General features: G+C 36.8%; 1 protein-coding gene across 3 annotated transcripts in view; it reads right to left on the bottom strand.

Annotated features, from left to right (window-relative positions):
- Positions 1–20,740, bottom strand: part of PIK3C2G (phosphatidylinositol-4-phosphate 3-kinase catalytic subunit type 2 gamma) — a 354,209-nt gene that overhangs the window by 221,673 nt on the left and 111,796 nt on the right. For all 3 annotated transcript variants that reach the window (XM_087855664.1, XM_045781381.2, XM_045781382.2), the window contains exon 14: positions 7,175–7,289. In XM_087855664.1, the coding sequence (XP_087711790.1) occupies positions 7,175–7,289 (115 nt within the window). The remainder of the gene's footprint in view (positions 1–7,174; positions 7,290–20,740) is intronic.

Raw genomic sequence — 20,740 nt, 5'->3', positions numbered from 1 at the left:
ACTTGGTATTTAAATACATATGGTATTTAGCAAATCCTCAATTATTTATATTAATGGTATAAATTAGTAATCTGTAATGTTGTCTGAGGAAAAATGAGAAAAAAATAGCAATATATGAAATTTCATGAATTCAAATATTATATTTTTGTTTAATGCTGAAATTATATCCTTTATACAGTTCAGTATTAAAATGTCTTTATATGATTAAATGACAAAAATTGTAGATGGTGATTATATTTTTCTCATGTAAATACCTGAGAAAAGAACAAGAGTTACTCTATGTTGGTTTATACTTGGAAATCTACAGGGCTGTGAACCACTTTGTAGACATGAAATTTCTGGTAAAGATCTGTTTAAGTGTATAACCAAATACAATATTTATGCTCTTGCTCTGTTGTTCAGATTTATAGACAGGGCTAGAATTCAGGCCTTTTTTTGGCAGAATGTGCTTTCCTTTAAACCATATTTCGGCAATGATCTTATTCTCGTAAATAAAAAAAAAAGTTAACAAAATATACGGTTTCAAACTATGTAAATGAGCTAGATATTTTAGTGCCCCATATGTGTGTTTAAAGTTATAATACATTTTTTCATACTAAAAAATCTAAATTATTTTTCTCTGCTGAACTATGTTAGTTTGGGATCTCAGAGAAAATTGAGAAATATTATAAGGTAGACTGTGAGAGTTACAGCTTGAAATACAGTTGAATCTATTTGGGTTATTTACTTGAAAAAAGTTTTAGCAATTTTATAACCCCTAAAATTTGTTGCCACATTTGTTTTTGGTATAATTTTTGTTATACTGTACCATTTATTACTCCAACATGATAAAAGAACTGAGTCATAGAAAAGCAATATTATAATAAATTTTCCCTCTTGACAGAAAGATTAATTTTGGTCCCTTGGAGAGAAGTAACTCCAGTATTGGCAGGTTATGTTACTTTTTCTGTGCCCAAATATTTTAAACACATGAAACAAAAATACTAGAAATAGTATTTGATGAACTAGCTCAACTTTATGTTGGTTTTAAGTGAAGAGCACAGTGGATGAGGAAACTAAAGCTACTGGATGAGAATATTGAAGTATCCCTATACACAAATATATAATAAATTTTGATATATTTCCACTATGAATTTTTAATTTCTGATATATGAATAAGGCCCTATACAGACTGCAATATTTCATATGTCATGAGGCTAAAATTACTGACCCACTGATAGAAAATACTGGCACTTCTCCCAAATGCCTCTTGTTCTAATTTTTCACAGAAGTGAAGTTCCCACAAAGTATATGTTATTATATTTGCTCTAGAATTTTTTCACGTATCATGAATTATGGAAGATATAAAAAGGATCCAACACCTTCAAAAAACTTAAAGTCTAATTAAGGAGAAAAGATATACATTAATAATTAAAGTATAGTACAATATATATATATACATAAACCCCAAAGCCGTGCTTCAAGTCAGTGATGGCAAACATGTGACTCCGGTTTTCTCCTTCTATCATTGTAACTAACCAACCCTGCTTTGGTCTCAAAAGTATTTTTAATGGAGTGCTCCAAGAGATCTCCTCAACTGTCTCCACTGCATATGCCCTAATACCTATTTATTACATTCCTGCCTCAAGCATTGAGGATAGACTCCTGATTTCAAGAACAGCAACGACAAAAAATGTTGAGGCTCTTTTCTCTGAGAGATGCAGGAAAAAATTCAGACCTGATTATCCAATCCTCTGATTCACACCTCCTTATACATCTGGATATTGACTTCTTGTGTTCCATTTATGCCTCTTACTTTACTTCTTCTCCTCATCCTTCTCCATTTATACTTGACCACCATGGTTCCTACTATGACTTCATGACTTGGAATTCCTTGAGGAAGTTGCTATGAATGTCCCCAGTTTCCACGACACAACCATGCCCAGAGGTGTCCATGGGCCCAGCCTGGGCCCCCATGATTCTGTCAACTTGTTCAAAAAACTAACTCCTTGGACTGTAGATGTATTTTGGATATTATAAGGCACATGAATGTTAGACCATAAGTACTATGGTAGTTCAGGGGAAGGAAGAATGCCTACCAACTGGATGCAATTGTGGCGAGTTTAAAGGAAGGAATTGTAAAAGAGGGAACCATAAGGCAGTTCAGGAGTGGTGGAAAAGAAATAAAAAATCTGCTACATTAGGATGCAAAATGTACTGTGTTCTAAAGACTTAGTATCAATAAGACTATTGCCTCTCCCTAACATTGTTGATAATGGAGAGTAAGCATCTAATATAATGTTAGGTAAAGTAAAATACTTCAGGTGAGTGAGTAAGAACTGGTTTAAGAGGAAGGTCACTTAGATAAAAGGAAGAACCAAACACTCTAGAATCTGGATTCCAAAAATTGCAATAAAGTGCTAAGTTTAGAAATATCTGTAGGTTGGATTACTGTAGTGATGACACATAGCACTGATTTTACAAATATTATATCTCAGGTACTATGCTAGATGTTGGGCATAAAAACACCCAATGCCTTCAGAAATCAAGAATTCAATGGGCAAAAAGTCAATAAGAAAGAAATGTAATATGGTCCATGTGTTGATAAAAATCTTATTAGTTATTATGTGAATGCAGAGGAAGGTCACTTAACCCAGCTTGAGGTCGAAAGAGAGGAGAGCATGTGGGAGAGATTCCTAGAGGAGGGCCTGTGGATCCTAAAAGATGAATATTAATTACACAAACAAAGTCAGAGGAGGGGTAGGCAGTGGATGGTAAAAGGAAGAGGGAGGGCACACTGCCAGCAGAAAACAGTATTTGTAAATGCACAAGGTAAAAGCAGGACAGTGCATGTCAGAAACAACAACATTTTCAAAGTTGCTGGAGCTTGAAGTGTCAGACAAGGAGTGGCAAGAGAAACAATGGGAAGGGAGTCATGCTGTAGAGCGTGACCTTAATTCTCTAGGAAGTGCTGAGCTATTGAAGAGTGTAAATAGAAGAGTGACAGGTTCACATTTAAGTTTTAGAAAGATCAAACTTATGGATTTTGGATTATAGAATGACAAAACTAAAGGCAAGAAAACCAGCTAAACTATTGTAACCTAGAAGGGAATTTTTGAACTAGGGCAGATGTGGCAAATTGAAAGGATATACTTGGGGAATATATGGGAGATAAATTGGCAGGATATAGTATAGACTGAATATGAGTAGGGATAAAGAGGGACGAGGCAAATGAAACAAGGAGATGTATGTAGGGGCATGAACAGACATAAATAATTCAGGAAGTGAGAGCAATTTGGAAAGAGAGGTGAGCTCAGTTTGGGATATGTTTTCTTTGAAACTGTCTATAGAATATCCACGTGGGAGTTTCAGCAGGTATGTGGCTGTATTTGTCTGAAGTGTGTAGTATGAAAGAACCTGAACTGGAGATAGATTAAGAAGTGAATCTGGATGGATACTGTGAATAAAACCTCAGAAATGAACGAGATCTAGAAATTCTAGTGCCAGATACATATATATATATATGTATATGTATATATATATATATATATATACATATATATATAGAGAGAGAGAGAATGAAAACATATGTCCACACACAAACTTGTACACAAAAGTTCATAGCAGTGCCACTCTCAATAGCCAAAAGGTAGAAACAATCTAAATCCATATCAACTAATGAATGGATAAAGTATAGTATATCCATGCAATGTAATACTATTCAACATTTAAAAGGAATGAATACTGATATATGCTACAATGTAGATGAACTTTGAAACATTATGCTAAGTGAAAGAAGACAGTCACAAAAGACCAAGTATTGTATGATTTGATCTATATAAAATATGCAGAATAGGTAAATCTATAGAGACAGAAAGTAGATTAACAGCTTCTTAGAGTTGGGGAAAATGGGAGAATAGGAGGTGATAGCTAAAGGATGTAGGATTTCTATTTGAAGTGATGAAAATGCTCTAAAATTGATGCTGGTGGTAATTGTACATATCTTTGAAAAAACTAAAAAAAAAAAAAAAAAAAAAAGAGTCCCAAAACAATGAATTGCACACTTTAAATGGGAAGGTTGTATGATATGTGAATTCTATCGCAACAAAGCTTTTTAAGAGATTCTCCCAGGGAGAGTATATATACTGAGAATAGCAATGGGCAGCAGATGGAACCTTTGAGAACTGTCAACAGGGAAGACTAGCAGAAGGGGAGCCTGGGAAGGAAACAGAGAAAGGATAATGAGAGGAGAAGAGTGTTCTGTAATGGGAAAGAGAGTGCCAGAAGTTGCAGAGAGCTAGTATGAAGAAAACTAAAACCACCACTGGATAGGGCAACTAAGAATAACAAATAAGCCAGAATATGGTGAATTTAGACATGAATGGGGAGATGGGGAAGTAGAGGAATATAGAATAGAACAAGAGCAACATTGACTAAAACTCTGCCCTTAGTTCTTAAATTGTGATAGAGCCACTGTACTAGATTGTACATAGAGAGAGGTAGGAAGTTGAAGGAGATCCAGGTTAATGGAATCATGCAATAATTCGCCTCCATGTTTTTCTTTCTTTTTTTTTTTTTTAAGTTTTTATTTATTTATTTGACAGAGATAGAAAGAGCACAGGAGGGGGAGCGGCAGGCAGAGGGAGAGGGAGAAGCAGGCTTCCCACTGAGCAAGGAGCCCAAAGCAAGGCTGGATGTGGGGCTCGACCCCAGGATCCTGGGATCACAACCTGAGCTGAAGGCAAACACTCAACCAACTGAGCCACCCAGCCGCCCCAATCTTTGTCCATTTCTGAACTCAGATCTGCTTCACTCCATCCACTGCTTCTGGTTGGCACTTAATCCATAGAACCTAAAATAAAGTGATGGACTCAAAGGATTCAGGTTTTGTGACATATCATATCCCTTCTCATACTAGGGTGGCTACCATGGGGCAGTAACTGCCTATCTAATAAAAGACAATCAGAAAAGTACAGATCTGAAAGAAGTTGGATAGGTATAGTGTAACCCTTTCATTGTACAGAGGTGAAAATATGTTTGGTGACTTGTTCAAAGTCATAAAGTTTTCTGTTTAAGAGCTAAAACCATAATCCAGATTTTCTAACTCTGAGCCTGATGTCTTTACCTGATACCTATCTGATTCCTTAACACAAACACTGGTTGCAGAATTTGCTAATTTCCTCACTATAATCTTTAGGCTGAAAGATTCTGCTCTAAATTTGGCTGTATATAATTAGAGTGATATTGGTTAGTAAGGGTTTTAACTTTAATAACTCTTATTTTATTTCATATATTTTATCATCAATTAAAAATATCCTGAGAAGTTTCCTTTCATGTCTATGCCATTTGAAACTATTTTGTAAAAATTAGATTATTTAACTTTTTGCATACTGTTGAATGATTTACATGTCCCCCCCTTTTTTATAAGATAAATTTGGTTATAGCTCCAGATGTCTAGTTGGAAATCTATGCTGCTCTTGAATACTTGAAACTAATCCTGAGATTCCACTTGCTAGGATCTGTGTTCTAAAGGAGTTATTCTTCTCATCTGAGAAGAATAATCTGATAGTCTCTCCTGCTTCTTCCACTCCCACCACTGCCGATAAAGACTCCTTGAATCATAACTTTATAGCCTAAAAGCTTGGACAATGGTCAGACTTGGAAGATTCTCATTAAGCGAGGTAGTTTGTATCTGGCAAGCAATAGTCTGTTAAAAAATGCATTTTTTAAAAGATTTTATTTATTTATTTATTTATTTATTTATTTATTTATTTATTTAGAGATCACGAGCGGGAGGGAGGGGCAGAGGGAGAGAATCTCAGGCCGACCCCATGCTGAGCATGTGGAGTCCAACTTGGAGCTTGATCTCACGACCCTGAGATCATGACCTAAGCCAATGTCAACAGTCAGACACTTAACCAACTGAGCCACCCAGGTGCTCCTGCATTTGTCCTTTTAAAGAAAGGTAGTCATCATGTTACAATGGAACATCTGTTAAATAATAAGCCATTATATGTTGAGTACCTATGATGTTGTGCCAAGATTGAACCTGAACAAACACTCTTTCTCCTCATCACATCCATGAACTAGAAGTAGATCTTTGATTAATGTTTGACAAGGACTTTCTTTTTCACAGTGGAAATCACATTTTTATTAGTATTATTTTTCTCTTCCAGTTTCAGCATCTTGCTAAACTTTGTCCCTCACCCCAAACCTGGAAACTTGAGCTTAGAAACTCCACTAGCTTTCTCTAGAACAGCTCTGCTCAAATGAGGGTAATTTTATCCCTAGAGGGCATCTGACAATATCTAGGAGTATTTTTTGATTGTCAGAACTAGGCAGATGCTACTGGCACATAGTAGGTAGAAGCCAAAGATGGTGCTAAATGTCCCGCAATGCATAAGACAGCCCCCACAACAAAGAGTTATCTGTTCCAAAATGTCATTAGTGTTGAGGTTGAGAAATCCAGTGCTGCCCAGACAGCACTTCCCAGTTTTACCCTGTAAAGATGGAAAGTCCATATTCCCTGCATTTCCATATATGGGAGTGGCATGCTTTAAGTATCCAACCAATATGATCATTTATAATGATGAACACACAAGGAGCTCTCAGCAGTAAGGACCAAAGCCTGGAATCATTAGCCACCTTTTATTCATGATTACAAATCACAGAAAGAAGAGGGGGTCTTAAGAGTAAAGAAAGTATGCTGAATGGATTTTGTTTGCAGTTTCTCCTCCACTACTGACCTAGTGCTAGTCATATAGGAAATGTATAATTGAAGGATTTTAAGGAATCATGACACAATGCAGAGGCAGATGTACCAAGTTAATAATATATACCAATGATTGTTTTCAGACAATGGAAAGAAAAATGAATCCACATAATGAATATACTAATGGCAACACTCCATTTCTTTCCTTTGTGATCATGGTTGAGGGAGAATGGCTCGAAATTGCTGTTATATAAGCTGGGGGAAAAGTGTTTTGAGAGTACTGAATACAAAATAAAAGAACTAGAGGTTTTACAAATCCCAGCAGACTGGAGGAAGGGAAGACTATTAAAATGTGTGATCCTAATAGGAAATTGTTTCTGTAATTGAGAAGCTACTTATCAACCAATACTTGCTGTGTATACTTTTTTTTTTTTTTTTTTTTTTTTTGCCATGTATACTTTAATCTCATAGCCTGACACTTACCTGCAGGATCACTGGAGATGGCTGGCTTATATCCCACACTCCTGGAGCTATCATTTCTATGGGAGGCTCATTCTGTAATGTCATGCTGAATAGCATAGACCCGAGAATGGATTTGCTACAAAAGACAACACATATAGACAGACAGAAGTCACTTCAAGAGGAAGGTTATTATTATCTATAAATGCTTTCTTCTGGAATGTAAACATAACCAGTTATTTCAGTGGCTTCATTCAGTAGCTAGAATAGAAATACAATATTCCATAAGCATTGATACTGATTAGTAGTTAATTCTAATATATGACATGCATAGCTATGTTCACAGAAGCTACATTTATTTTCCACGTGAAAAAATTATTTCCACAATAGTTTCTGACAGGTAGAATTTATTCTTAATACCCAACAATATTGATTACAAGATGGGACTAAGGATCTTAAATTTATATTCTTGGAGTTATGAGTGCCTCAAGTCAATGAAGATATCAATTCCTTAGAACATGTTTGCTCCACAAAGTGACTAAATTTGCTGAGCATCGTTAAAGGTATGAGCTCTAAATTTATAGAAAGAAAAGACTGAAATTAGCATATGATTTGCAGAATCAAAATAGTTGTGGGAATTCAGAGAGGAAATGCTTCTAAATAGAAAGATTATTCATAGTATGAATGTTTAAAAATAGGTTGTAAATTACCATTGTAAATGAGGTTGCATACAGGAAGACTTTAGACAGGAAGAATTCATGGATGGTTTTAACAGCTTCAGTAACATCCAAATCCACAGATCTTCCTAGGAATTAAAAGAGAATCTATACTTGACTGTATGTATGAATTAGATTATTGGTAAAATGTTCCAATGATCACTGAGGACAGTCTTTGACTTTAATATGCCAAAATAAAAATGTGAGGAAGACAACAAAAATTAAATTTAAGTTTATAAAGAACTTTAAGACATCAAGTGAGTCTTTTTGAAAACACTATAAAGGAGGAAGAAGCTAAGACGGCAGAGTAGTAGGAGGACCCTAGGCTTGCCTTGTCCCTCAAACACAGCTAGATAAGTATCAAATCATTCTGAATACCCAAGAAATCAATCTGAGGACTTACAGAACAAACTGCACAGCTAGAGGGAGAGAGGAGGACACATTGTGGAAGGTAGGAGGTATGCAGATGTGGAAGGTAGGAAGGTAGGGAGAGAGAGATGAGAGAAAGAGGAGCACACAGGATCGCACAAGAAAAACAATTCCCCAAAGTCATTGACTGGGAAAATAAGAGGGGCTGATTTTTATATTTGCCACCAGCAGGGCTCAAAGACTGGAGTTTGAGAGGTCCATGGCATGGCTGGTATAAAGGTCTGAGGGTGCTGCAGTGCTCCTGTAGAGAAGGCAGGAAGGTAATTCAGGGGGCAGAGGGCACAATCTGTGGATCACCTGAGAAGCACTGGGAGATGGTTCCCCCTTCTTGGAGTTCATCTGAGAGAGAAGGCATTGCCTTTCTGGGCACAAAGGAGCCAACAGGCGCCATTTCCTTCCCTTCACCCCTCAGCATAGATGCAGAGATACCTGCTGAGGGCAGCTAACCTGGACACTGGCTCTTTAGTGCACTTTGCTCCAAACCCCGCCCTTCTGTGTCAAACCTGCACCAATACCAGTGCTGCAAGATCCTCCCCCAGAACACCAGTGCAGGTGCCTGCCACACCAGGTCCCTAAAGTTTGTTTGTTTGTTTGTTTGTTTGTTTGTAAGTAGGTTCCACAAGGGGCTTGAATTCTCAATCCGGAGACAATGATCTAAGAAGGTCCTAAGCTGAGACCTAAGCTGAGGTCAAGAGTCAGACACTTAACTGATTAAGCCACCTGGGTGGCTTAAAGATTGGAATTTTAAGACTCTGTTCTGGCTGGGCTAAAACCCAAAGTGCACTGTTCTGCTCCACTATAATTAACCCAGACACAGATAGCATGAAAACAGTGATCTGAAAAACACCTATGATGCAGGAGAGGAAATTCTTCAGTCTTCTAGGAGGGCCTCCCTGACAAAAGCAAGCACAGACTTCCCTCTGTGGGGACAAAGGAGCTGCCATTTCCCTCCCCTACCCCTCAATATAAACCAACTTCAGTAAACAGCACAGCACCAACACTGGTGGCCTAAACCTAAGCCCTGTCCCCACTGTGCTTTGCTGGTACTGCTTTTCTCCAGCAAGTGTGCCTGAGGACCAGTGCAGCAGGCTCTTCCATCTGAAGGCCGGCACAAACCCTTCCATGCACCACATCTACTGACCACAGAGTTCTGCAATACTTCAGCTCTAGTGGAAAGTTTCCGGTCTCTTTTAAAAGGCAGATTAGAGCACACCTAGTTAAAATTCACCACACTCTGGCCAAGGTTCAAACACTCTCCACTATAGGCAAGGAGAAACCCTGAAGAAGATTGACCTGAGGGACAGAGCAGCCATAACACAACAGCAGAGTGCATGCAGCATACACCAGAGACACTTCCTGAAGAACCAGGTCTTGAACATTACATGACTTCTTCATAAAACCATTACCCTAAGGAGCAGGAAACACAGCAGGCTTTCCTAACACAGAGAAGAAGACAGAGACCTAGACAATTAGCAAGACAGAGGAATTCATCCCAAAAGAAAGAACAAGAAAGGGTCATGGCCAAGGATCCAATCAAAACAGGTATAAGTAATATGCTTGATCCAGAATTTAAAGAAATAATCATAAGGATACTAGCTGGGCTTGAGAAAAGCATAGAAGATACCAGAGAGTCCCTTACTGCAGAGATAAAAGAGCTTAAAACCAATCAGGCCAAAATAAAAAATGCAATAACCAAGATTTGAAACCAACTGGATGCAATGACCATAAGGACGGAAGAATCAGAGGAATGAATAAATGATAGAGAAGATAGAATTATGGAAAATAATGAAGATGATCAAAAGGAGGAAAGAAAAATCTTGTATCATGGAAGTAGACTTAGGGAACTCAGTGATTCCATGAAATGTACTAATATTCATATCATAGGAGTCCCAGAAGAGGAAGAGAGAAAGAGGGAAGAAGGTTTATTTGAGGAAACTATAGCTGAAAACTTCCCTAATCTGGGGAAGGAAACAGACTTCCAAATCCAGAAAGCACAGAGAACTCCCACCAATATCAACAAAAATAGGCCAACACCAAGACATATTGTACTTAAATTTGCAAAATATAGAGATAAGGAAAATATCCTAAAAGCAGCAAGACAAAAGGATTCCCTAACTTACAAGTGAAGAGAAATAAGGTTAGTGGCAGAGCTATCCATAGAAATTTGGCAGGCCAGAAAAAAGTGGCATGATATATTCAACGTCCTGAATGGGAAAAATCTGCAACCAAGAGTACTCTATCTTCAAGGCTATCATTCAGAATAGGAGAGATAAAGAGTTTCCTAGACAAACAAAAGCTAAAGGAGTTTGTGTCTACTGACGCAGTCCTGCAAGAAATATTAGAGGGGACTCATTGAGTGGGAAAAAGACTAAAAAGGAGCAGAGAAAATCTCCAGATACAACAAGACGAGCAATAAAATGGCACTAAATTGCTATCTGTTACTAATTACTCTGAATGTAAATGGACTAAATGCTCCATCAAAGGACATAGGCCGTCAGAATGGATAAAAAAGCAAGACCCATCTATATGCTGTCTACAAGAAACTTATTTTAGACCAAAACGCACCTGAAGACTGAAAGTAAGGGGATGGAGAAATATTTTCTTATACAAATAGACATAAAAAGAAAGCCAGAGTAGCAAATACTTATATGAGACAGACTAGATTTTATTTATTTATTTTTTTTAAAAGATTTTATTTATTTATTTGACAGAGAGAGACAGCCAGCGAGAGAGGGAACACAAGCAGGGGGAGTGGGAGAGGAAGAAGCAGGCTCCTAGCGGAGGAGCCTGATGTGGGGCTCGATCCCAGAACGCCGGGATCACGCCCTGAGCCGAAGGCAGACGTTTTAACGACTGCGCTACCCAGGCGCCCCCAGACTAGATTTTAAACCAAAGACTGTAACAAAAGATGAAGAAGTGTACTGTATCAAAATAAAAGGGTCTATCCAACAAGGAGATCTAACAATTATAAATATTTTTTGAGAGCACCCAAATACATAAAACAATTCATAACAAACATAGGGGAACTCACTGATAATAATACAATAATAGTAGGGGACTTTAAGACGCCACTTACATCAAGGGACAGATCATCTAAGCAGAAAATCAACAAGGAAACAATGGTTTGAACGACACACTGGGACAGATTGGCTTAACAGATATATTCAGAACATTTCATCCTACAGCAACATAATACACATTCTTTCAAGTGCACATGGGACATTCAGCAGAATAGATAAATTACTGGATCACAAATCAGGTCTCAAGAAGTACAAAAAGATTGAGATCATACCATGAATATTTTCTGACCACAAGGCTATGAAACTTGAAGTCAGCCGGAAGAAAAAATTTGGAAAGACCATAAATAACATGGAGGTTAAAGAACATCCTACTAAAGAATGAATGAGTCAACCAGGAAATTAAAGAAGAAATTTAAAAATACATGTAAACAAATGAAAATGAAAGCACAATAGTCTGAAACTTTTGGGATGCAGCAAAAGTGGTCCTAGGAGGGAAGTATATAGCAATGCAGGTCTATCTCAAGAAGCAAGAAACATCTCAGATATCACCTAATCTTAGATCTAAAGGTGTTAGGAAAAGAACAACAAATGAAGCCTAAAGCTAGCATAATGGAAATAATAAACATTAGAGCAGAAATAAATGATATAGAAACAAACAAAACCAGTAGAACAAATCAATGAAGGACATGGTTCTTTGAAAAAAATTAATAAAACTGATAAACCCCTAGAAAAACTTATCAAAAGGAAAAGGGAAAGGACCCAAATAAATAAAATCACAAATGAGACTGGATAGATCACAACCAACACCACAGAAATACAAATAACCAGAACATTATGAAACCTTATATGCCAACAAATTGAGCAATCTGGAAGAAATGGATAAATTCCTAGAACCATATAAATTACCAAAAGTGAACCAGGAAGAAATAGAAAACTTGGAAAGGCCAATAACCAGCAAACAAATTGAATCAGTAATCAAAAATCTCCCAACAAACAAAAGTTCAGGGCCAAATGACTTCATAGGGGAATTCTACCAAACATTTAAAGAAGAGTTAATACCCATTCATCTCAAACTATTCCAAAAAATAGAAATGGAAGGAAAACTTCCAAGCTCATTCTAAGAGGCCAGCATTACCCTGATTCTAAAACCAAAGACCCTGCTAAAAAAGAATTACAGGCCAATATCCCTGATGAACATGGATGCAAAAATTCTCAAGAAGATACTAGTGAATTGAATCCAACAGTACATTAAAAAAATATTTACTATGATCAAGTGAGATTTATTTCTGGGTTGCAAGGGTGGTTCAGTATTAGCAAATCAATTAATGTGATACCCCTATTTTAATAAAAGAAAGGATAAGAGCCATACGATCCTCTCAATAGATGCAGAAAAATCATTTAACAAAGTACAGCATCCGTTCTTGATTAAAAAAAAAAAAACTCTTCACAAAGTAGGAATAGAAGAAACATGCCTCAATATCATAAAGCCATATGTAAAAGACCCACCACAAATATCACCCTCAATGGGGAAAAACTGAGAGCTTTTCCTCTATAGTCAGGAACAAGACAGGGATGTCCACTCTCACCAGTTATTTAGCATAGTAATGGAAGTCCTAGCATCAGCAATCAGACAACAAAAAGAAATAAAAGGCATCCAAATTGGCAAGGAAGAAGTCAAACTTTTGCTATTTGCAGAAGATATGATACTCTAAGTAGAAAATCCAGAGAACTCCACCAAAAAATTGCTAGAACTGACATATGAATTCATTAAAATTACAGGATACAAAATCGATGTACAGAAATCTGTTGCATTTTTATACATTAATAATGAAGCAGCAGAAAGAGAAATCACAGAATCAATCCCATTTACAACTGCACCAAAACTCATAAGATATCTAGGAATAACCTAACCAAAAAGGCAAAGGATCTGTACTCTGAAAACTACAAAACACTTATGAAAGAAACTGAAGAGGACAAAAAGAAATGGAAAAGCATTCCATGCTCATGGTTTGGAAGAACAAATATTGGTAAAATGTCTATACTACCCAAAGCAATCTACATATTTAATGTCATCCCTATCAACACTACCAGCATTTCTCACAAACCTAAAACAAACAATCCTGAAATTTGTATGGAACGAAAAAAGACCCCAAATAGTCAAAGCAATCTTGAAAAAGAAAAGCAAAGCTGGAGGCATCACAATTCTGGACTTCAACACCTATTACAAAACTGTAGTCATCAAGACAGCATGGTACTGGCACAAAAACAGACACATAAATCACTGGAACAGAACAGAAAATCCAGAAATGGACCCACAACTATATGGTCAGCTAATCTCGACAAAGCAGGAGAGAAATTCCAATGGCAAAAAGACAGTCTCTTCAACAAATGGTGCTGGGAAAACTGGACAGCAATATGCAGAAGAATGAAACTGGATCACTTTCTTACACCATACACAAAAATAAATTCAAAATGGATGAAAGACCTAAATGTGAGACGTGAAACCATAAAAATCCTAGAGGAGAACACAGGCAGCAACCTATTCGACCGCGGCCATGGCAACTTCTTACTAGACACATTACGAGAGGCAAACAAAGGAAAACAAAGGCAAAAATGATCCACTGAAACTTCATCAAGATAAAAAGCTTCTGCACAGTGAAGGAAACAATCAATAAAATGAAAAGGCAGCCTAAGGAATGGGAGAATATATTTGCAAATGATATATTTGATAAAGGGTTTGTATCCAAAATCTATAAAGAACTTATCAAACTGAACACCAAAAAACAAACAATCCAGTTAAGAAATGGGTGGAAGACATGAATAGACACTTATCTAAGGAACACATAAAGAAGATATCCAAATGGCTAACAGACACATGAAAAGATGCTCAACATCACTCATCATCAGGGAAATACAAATCAAAACTACAATGAGATACCACCTCACACTGGTCAGAATGGCTAAAATTAACAACACAGGAAGCAAGAGATTGGCAAGGATGTGGAGAAAGGGGAAACTCTTATACTGTTGGTGGGAATGCAAACTAGTGCAGTCACTCTGGAAAACAGTATGGAGGTTCCCAAAAAAGTTAAAAATAGAACTACCCTACAATCCAGAAATCATACTACTAGGTATTTACCCAAAGGGTACAAAAATACTGATTCAAAGGGATATGCGCACCCTAATGTTTATAGCAGCATTATCAATAATAGCCAAATTATGGAAAGAGCCCAAATGTCCACTGACTAATGAATAGATAAAAGAAGAGGTGGTGTGTGTGTGTGTGTGTGTGTGTATAAAATGAAATATTACCCAGCCATAAAAAAGAATAAAATCTTGCCATTTGTAACAATGTGGATGGAGTTAGAGAGAATTATGCTAAGTGAAATAAGTCAGAGAAAGACGAACAGCATATGATTTCACTCATATGTGGAATTTAAGAAACAAAACAGATGAACATGGGAGAAAAGAACGGCAAACCATAAAACAGACTCTTAACTATAAGAGAACAAACTGAGGGTTGCTGAGGGGAAGCAGGTGGGGGAATGGGTTAAATGGGTGATGTGGATTAAGGAGTGTGCTTGCTGTGATGAGCACTGGGGTATTGTATGTAAGTGATGAATCAGCAAATTCTACTCCTGAAACTAATATTACACTGTTTGTAAAGTAACAGTTATTTAAACAAAAACTTGAAACTAAAAAAAAATACTATCAACTTCCATTTTTCCATTCAACAGACACTATGTAAAATATGAAGGAAAAATCCAACAAATAAAGTTCTCTTTAAACCTTTAGCTTTCTGAGACTTGCTTATTTCCCATGTCTAAAGATATTGTTAGAAAGTATCTGCCCAAAGGAGTATAACCTGTAAACATTATTGGACAGATACTTTTATAAGACCCAGGATTATTCTTCTAGCAGGATGAATTTTGAATTTTCTTTATCTTTGTTCCATACCTCCTTCAGCTGGTGAAACTTATTTTTTGGTATAACAATCCAGAGGGATGGTATTAGCAACCTAAAAGTCAGCTTAATGCTATAAAGATTAGAAAATTATTAATTCATTTTTCACTATAGAGTATATAACCTTCCCCAAAATGGTCCGAAGCATCCATCTGCCTAGAAAAAAGTTTTGGATTAGCGTCAGGCAGAATGCAAGAGGAAGAAGGAGCACATCTAACACCAAACTTGGAGGACTCAGATGTTAATATTCCCCATAACATTTATAGAAAATATTCTGTCCATAGTTTAGGGTTAACAAGAATGAGGAAGGAGGATGTGACACACTGGGTGGAGACTGCCACTACTTTCTGGCAATTTGATATTATAGGAAGCAGAAGATGGAGAAAGAGGAAACAGAATGAGTATGGCAGACATAGGTGTTCCAATTTCCCCCTCTTCTGCCTTTGGAAGGCAAATGCAGAGAAGTGTTAGATAAATGAGCACAGCTCAATGCAGAGGGTGCTCCTTTAGCACTCCACGCTTCAAATGCTGGAGGAAAATCGCATCTTGAGCTACTCCTGTACCTACTTGTGTCATGACCTTAAAGTTGGGGCCACATGGCAAAGAGACAGAAGGAGCTCTTGAGTTTAGCTTTATTAGACCTTTTTTTGGTTTCTGTACAGAAGGGATGAGATGTAGGAACAGCTAAAAATATCTAGGTGAGGGGTCCCCCAAAAGCGGTCATGTGGTGGGGAGAAGGGGTCTCTGTGATAAGGGCATCTGATTGAACCACCCAAGATGATGCCAACTGGGAGTCACAATTAAACCTCAGATGGCTCTGTGGTACCTATGAGAGCCCGAGTCATTCAGGGAATGCCAGTAAGCCCTAACCAAGCTAGAAGAGCCCCAGCCATGAGCTACACTAGCTGTAACAAGCAGTCACCAGCTTAAAACATGCATTTGATCCGTATATCAGAAGTCACAGGCCAAAGCTTCTGTTCCTTTCTGATCCTGTGACTCCAGCACCCTTAGAAAATTAGAGTTTAAGGAAGCTATCTGAATGACCGAACGTTTTATCCAAAAGAACTGTGTATTTCTAAAAGAACTATTTATATTACTGAATTGACTAATATTTTGTCATTGATGTAAAGTTTTTCTTCTTATTAGTTACAGGGTGGGAGCGCATGAGGAAAAGTGTGATTTATTTATTGCATTTTTCTTCACATCTAAGTTGTATGATGAATTATACTTTTGACCTTACTATACTTATATGTCTTGGCCATACTTCACTTTGAAAATCTAAGTGATCCAAGGTAATTCCTACAGTGGATGAAGGGACTCAAGAATAACTGTCAGTATCTGTCATTACTCTCCTTGGATGAAGTCTGGATTAACAGTTGCCATGGCCTTAACCCTGAGGCACAGTGTGCAGAATGAAGTCAGAACATTTGAATCAAGTATGTGTATGAAGAGACTTATCAATAGTGAGAATAGTGAGAATAGTGAGAATAAACTTCTAGCTGTCCAAGTGAGGCTTATATATCACATACTTCAAGGCAATTCAAGAGGGAAAGGATGTTTGGCACCATTCTTTGGGCTCTCTGTATGTTTAATATTAGCTAATTTACTTTCTGATAATGGATTGTACTTAAACATCTTTTGAGATATTGCAAATATCTCTACAAATAGATATCTATAATATCTAATATATTCTAATACATTAATATCTGTAATATCTAATAAATTCCCAAAGACTTCGGTAAACAGAAAATATGGGGATGATGAAGATGATTAGTGGAATTAAGATGTGAAGAGAACACATCTAAGATGGTGGTCTCAGGAAGAAAATGAAAATGGAAACTTTTAATACCCAGGCCAATGGGGATCATAGTACTTTTTATATTACTACAGTTAGAAGGTTGATTAAGTCCATTTAAAATTAAGCAAACAATTAAAAACATGATGAAGATACGAAATGGGAAACCATTTCTTTTGTGAAAAAAACACCAGGATATCTCAGGGCATCTGTACCCTATCTTCATTAGGTAGGCTAAGTTCAATTTCTTTGAACTTCTTGGATAAAATCAGTGGTTTTCAAAGGAGTTTTATATTTGTTTTCATATGGCTTGATGGTTGGAGGTGCACTTCAGGAAGGTGGTAAGGAGATGGTAAATAGTTTGGATGCCAGGATTTTAAATTCTCCCCTTTTCCCATTCCTCACCCAACAAAACACATGGACTGGTCATCACTCTTATACTCTGAGATTTTGAATTAGATGCCATCAGAAAAAGGGCCACACTGCTAAATGTAACAGTTCAAAATATTTGTTCTGGAATATCCTTAAGGATCTATCTGATTTCAATATTGTATAAATTCCTATGCCTAGAAAAACCAACCCCAAATCTGTGGCACCAGAACAGATGGGCTGGTTTACCCTCTCTGGACCCCTGTTCCTCTAGCTATGAAATAAACGGTTTGAATAAAATAATTATTGTCACTTTCAGTTACAGGATTTTATGTGCATCATGGCTTGGCATTCTAGAACCAAGAATAGAAAAGATTCGCGATATGGGCAGCCAGCATGTCCATAGGATCTGATGTTATAAAACTCTTTGGGATTCTGCTGATCATAGGTCTAACAGGTTTCATGCCCAAGAGCAGAGCACAGGCAAAGCTGAGGCAGGAGCTTCTTGTATGTTGCTGAGATTGTCACAGTGCATTCACGGAGCAAGGTGTGACACCTAAGGGCAAGAAGGGGGGCAGCTTAAGGTAGTAACACATGTAGAGAGAGGTCAGACTTGCATTCTGGTACTTGTTCTAGTCTAGCCTGGTGACTTATAAAAATTCCCTTAACCTTCCTTTATCATAGATATCTTCCCCTGTAAATGAGGTATTTGTACTATTTGAACTCTGTGGGTCTCTCTTGGACAGGAAGGATAGACAATAAGGAATTCTCATCAAAAACTTTTTTTATATTTGATTTTGAGGATATATCTGAAATGATGAGATACAGTGGGGTCAGTGTTGGCTACGTAGGCAACAATCTAAGGAATCAAGTTGTTTTGAAATTAAGATTTATTTTGGGTCTCTTTTGAAAATCTGAAAAGATTCTAATTTTTCCGGTCTTTAAATGCACCCGGAGAGCTTTGAGAACATTAATACGTGGACCCCACTACAGACCAGTTAAATCAGAATATTTGGGAACATCTGGGATTTGGATTTATTTTAAAATCTCCCCAGGAGAATCTATTGTTCAATGTTGAGGACTTTTGTGTTGAAGGAGTTTACAACAATTTAGAAATGCTAAGTAACTACCACACTATTTCTTTTAAGTAGGGAAGGTAGCTCACAGAAATTGTTGACATGAGAAAAACACTTTCTTATTGCAGTGTGGAGGCATTGTGAATATAAATGCAATGGAAGTTCTATCTGCAAAAGAGAGGATTACAAAACTTCTGTGGGCAAAGTTTTACCTTTGTACTTTGGATTTTTTTTTATAGACCTGAAGGTGAATTTGTGTGCTTCAAAACGTTGAAGTTTATTTTTATTTGTAGACATTCCTGATGCAGCCATAACTGAAATATCTGAGTTTAATCACCCGTTGGTTTTTCTGAAAACCACTTCTGAAAACCACAAAGAGATAGGAAGCTTTTAATTCAGCATATTTTCGGGTTGTGTGTACATTGGAAAAAATAAAGATATAGGTGCTCACGACAACTCCACATGGCTAGGTATGGGCAATTCAAACTGTAATAAGTGACAGATTTAATATGAAATGTTTATGGAAAGGAGTCATTCCATGAAAGGAAATGAAATTAAGTGGCCTATTTGCTGTGATCTGCAAATATCTGCATCAAATAAATTGGGTTAGAATCTCTGTCACTCAGAGCAACGAACACAGTGGGAGTCATCACATTCCCTAATTGCCCTATATGATGGATTTTTGATGTTTTGAAAAGATCTGGATTTCTTCAAATTGTTTAGCCCAGGAGAGAAGGAGATTTTCTGATCTTCGTGAGAAATGATCTTTTGGAAATATATTTACAAATGCTTATGAAAGTGCTCTTTGAAGTAAGTTTTGTTTTCTGATGTGATATATCATCATCCACAATTTCAATCTCTTGCCCTTAGGAAAACACCTCCTAGTATCAGTCCCACATGAACACTCGCATAAAAATGTTTACTAATGGTAAGTGATACATGACAAAACAACATGGAGGCAGTATTTTTACTACCATAACCATCTAGAAAAAAGCCTTGAAGATTAGTCTGAAAGACAGATATATTCCAAAATTCTTATATATTTAATGTTTATTGATTGCATACTATGTGGAAAGTAATGTATTAAATAATGGAAGGGAATAAAATGGACTGTATTTTTACAATGAATACCTAGAATTTTTATTCTACAAACATGCTAGATGTTACAAGCATAGCAGTTGAAACTTTAAAGAAACTCACTTGAGAAGGAAGGGCACTTGCAGAGCTGCTCCTACTGAGAAAGTAATGAAAGTTCTTAGCCCACAAATCAGATTTTTGAAATATCTGCTAACAGCAGTAGGTATTCCTTTTAGGGCTAAACTGTTTGTTTTTTTTATTTTTATTTTTAAGTAATCTCTACACCCAACATGGGGCTTGAACCTACAACCCTGAGATCAAGAGTTGCCTGCTTGGGGCACCTGGATGTCTCAGTCAGTTAAGCACCCAACTCTTGATTTCAGCTCAGGTCATGATCTCAGGGTCATGAGATAGAGCACCACCTTGGCCTCCATGCTCAGTGGGGCGTGTACTTGAAATTCTCTCTCCTTCTGCCCCTGCCCCCACTCACATGTTTTCTCTCTCCCTCTCTCTCAAATAAATAAATCGTAAAAAAAATAAAGTTGCATGCTCTGCCAATTGAGCCAGCCAGGCACCTCAGGACTAAACAGTTTCTTATAGACTTCTGAAATTTTACTTTATTCTAAATCTTCTATAGGGTTTGATTTTTTTCTAGTTCAATTTAATAAAGAAAACCTCCACTGATTGCCTCTTTATAAGGGGTACAATGTTAGATGATAGCTATTACAAAGATAAATATGTTGCTGTCATCAAGAAACATATATGTGGAAATGGGCACATGAAAACAAATGATAGAGCGATACAAACACACACACCAGATCAGAATTAATCCAACAAAGAAGATCGTAAAGATTTATCACAATTGTTGTGATCATAATTTATAATGACTAAATTTGAGAAAACTTATGAAGAGTTTTCTTAGCATTTTTATATTATTTATATTATTATATTATTACATTTTATGTTATAAATATTCTTTATAACAATATTAAAATAGCAATATACATTCTATTTTTTTGAAGGTCCTGTATTTTATAATTCGATTGTAAAGCAAGTCCTGTCATGTGAAAAATAACTAAGCTGATTTATTTGAAATATTTTTCCTTAATAGCATAGAAAACCATGTAATTGACTTTATCAAATAT

The sequence above is a fragment of the Ursus americanus genome, chromosome 25 (assembly GCF_024610735.1).
Source record: "Ursus americanus isolate L20-20 chromosome 25, mUrsAme1.1.p, whole genome shotgun sequence".
NCBI lineage: Eukaryota > Metazoa > Chordata > Mammalia > Carnivora > Ursidae > Ursus > Ursus americanus.
The sequence above is the reverse complement of the archived record's forward strand: the minus strand, read 5'-3'. Positions and strand labels throughout refer to the sequence as shown.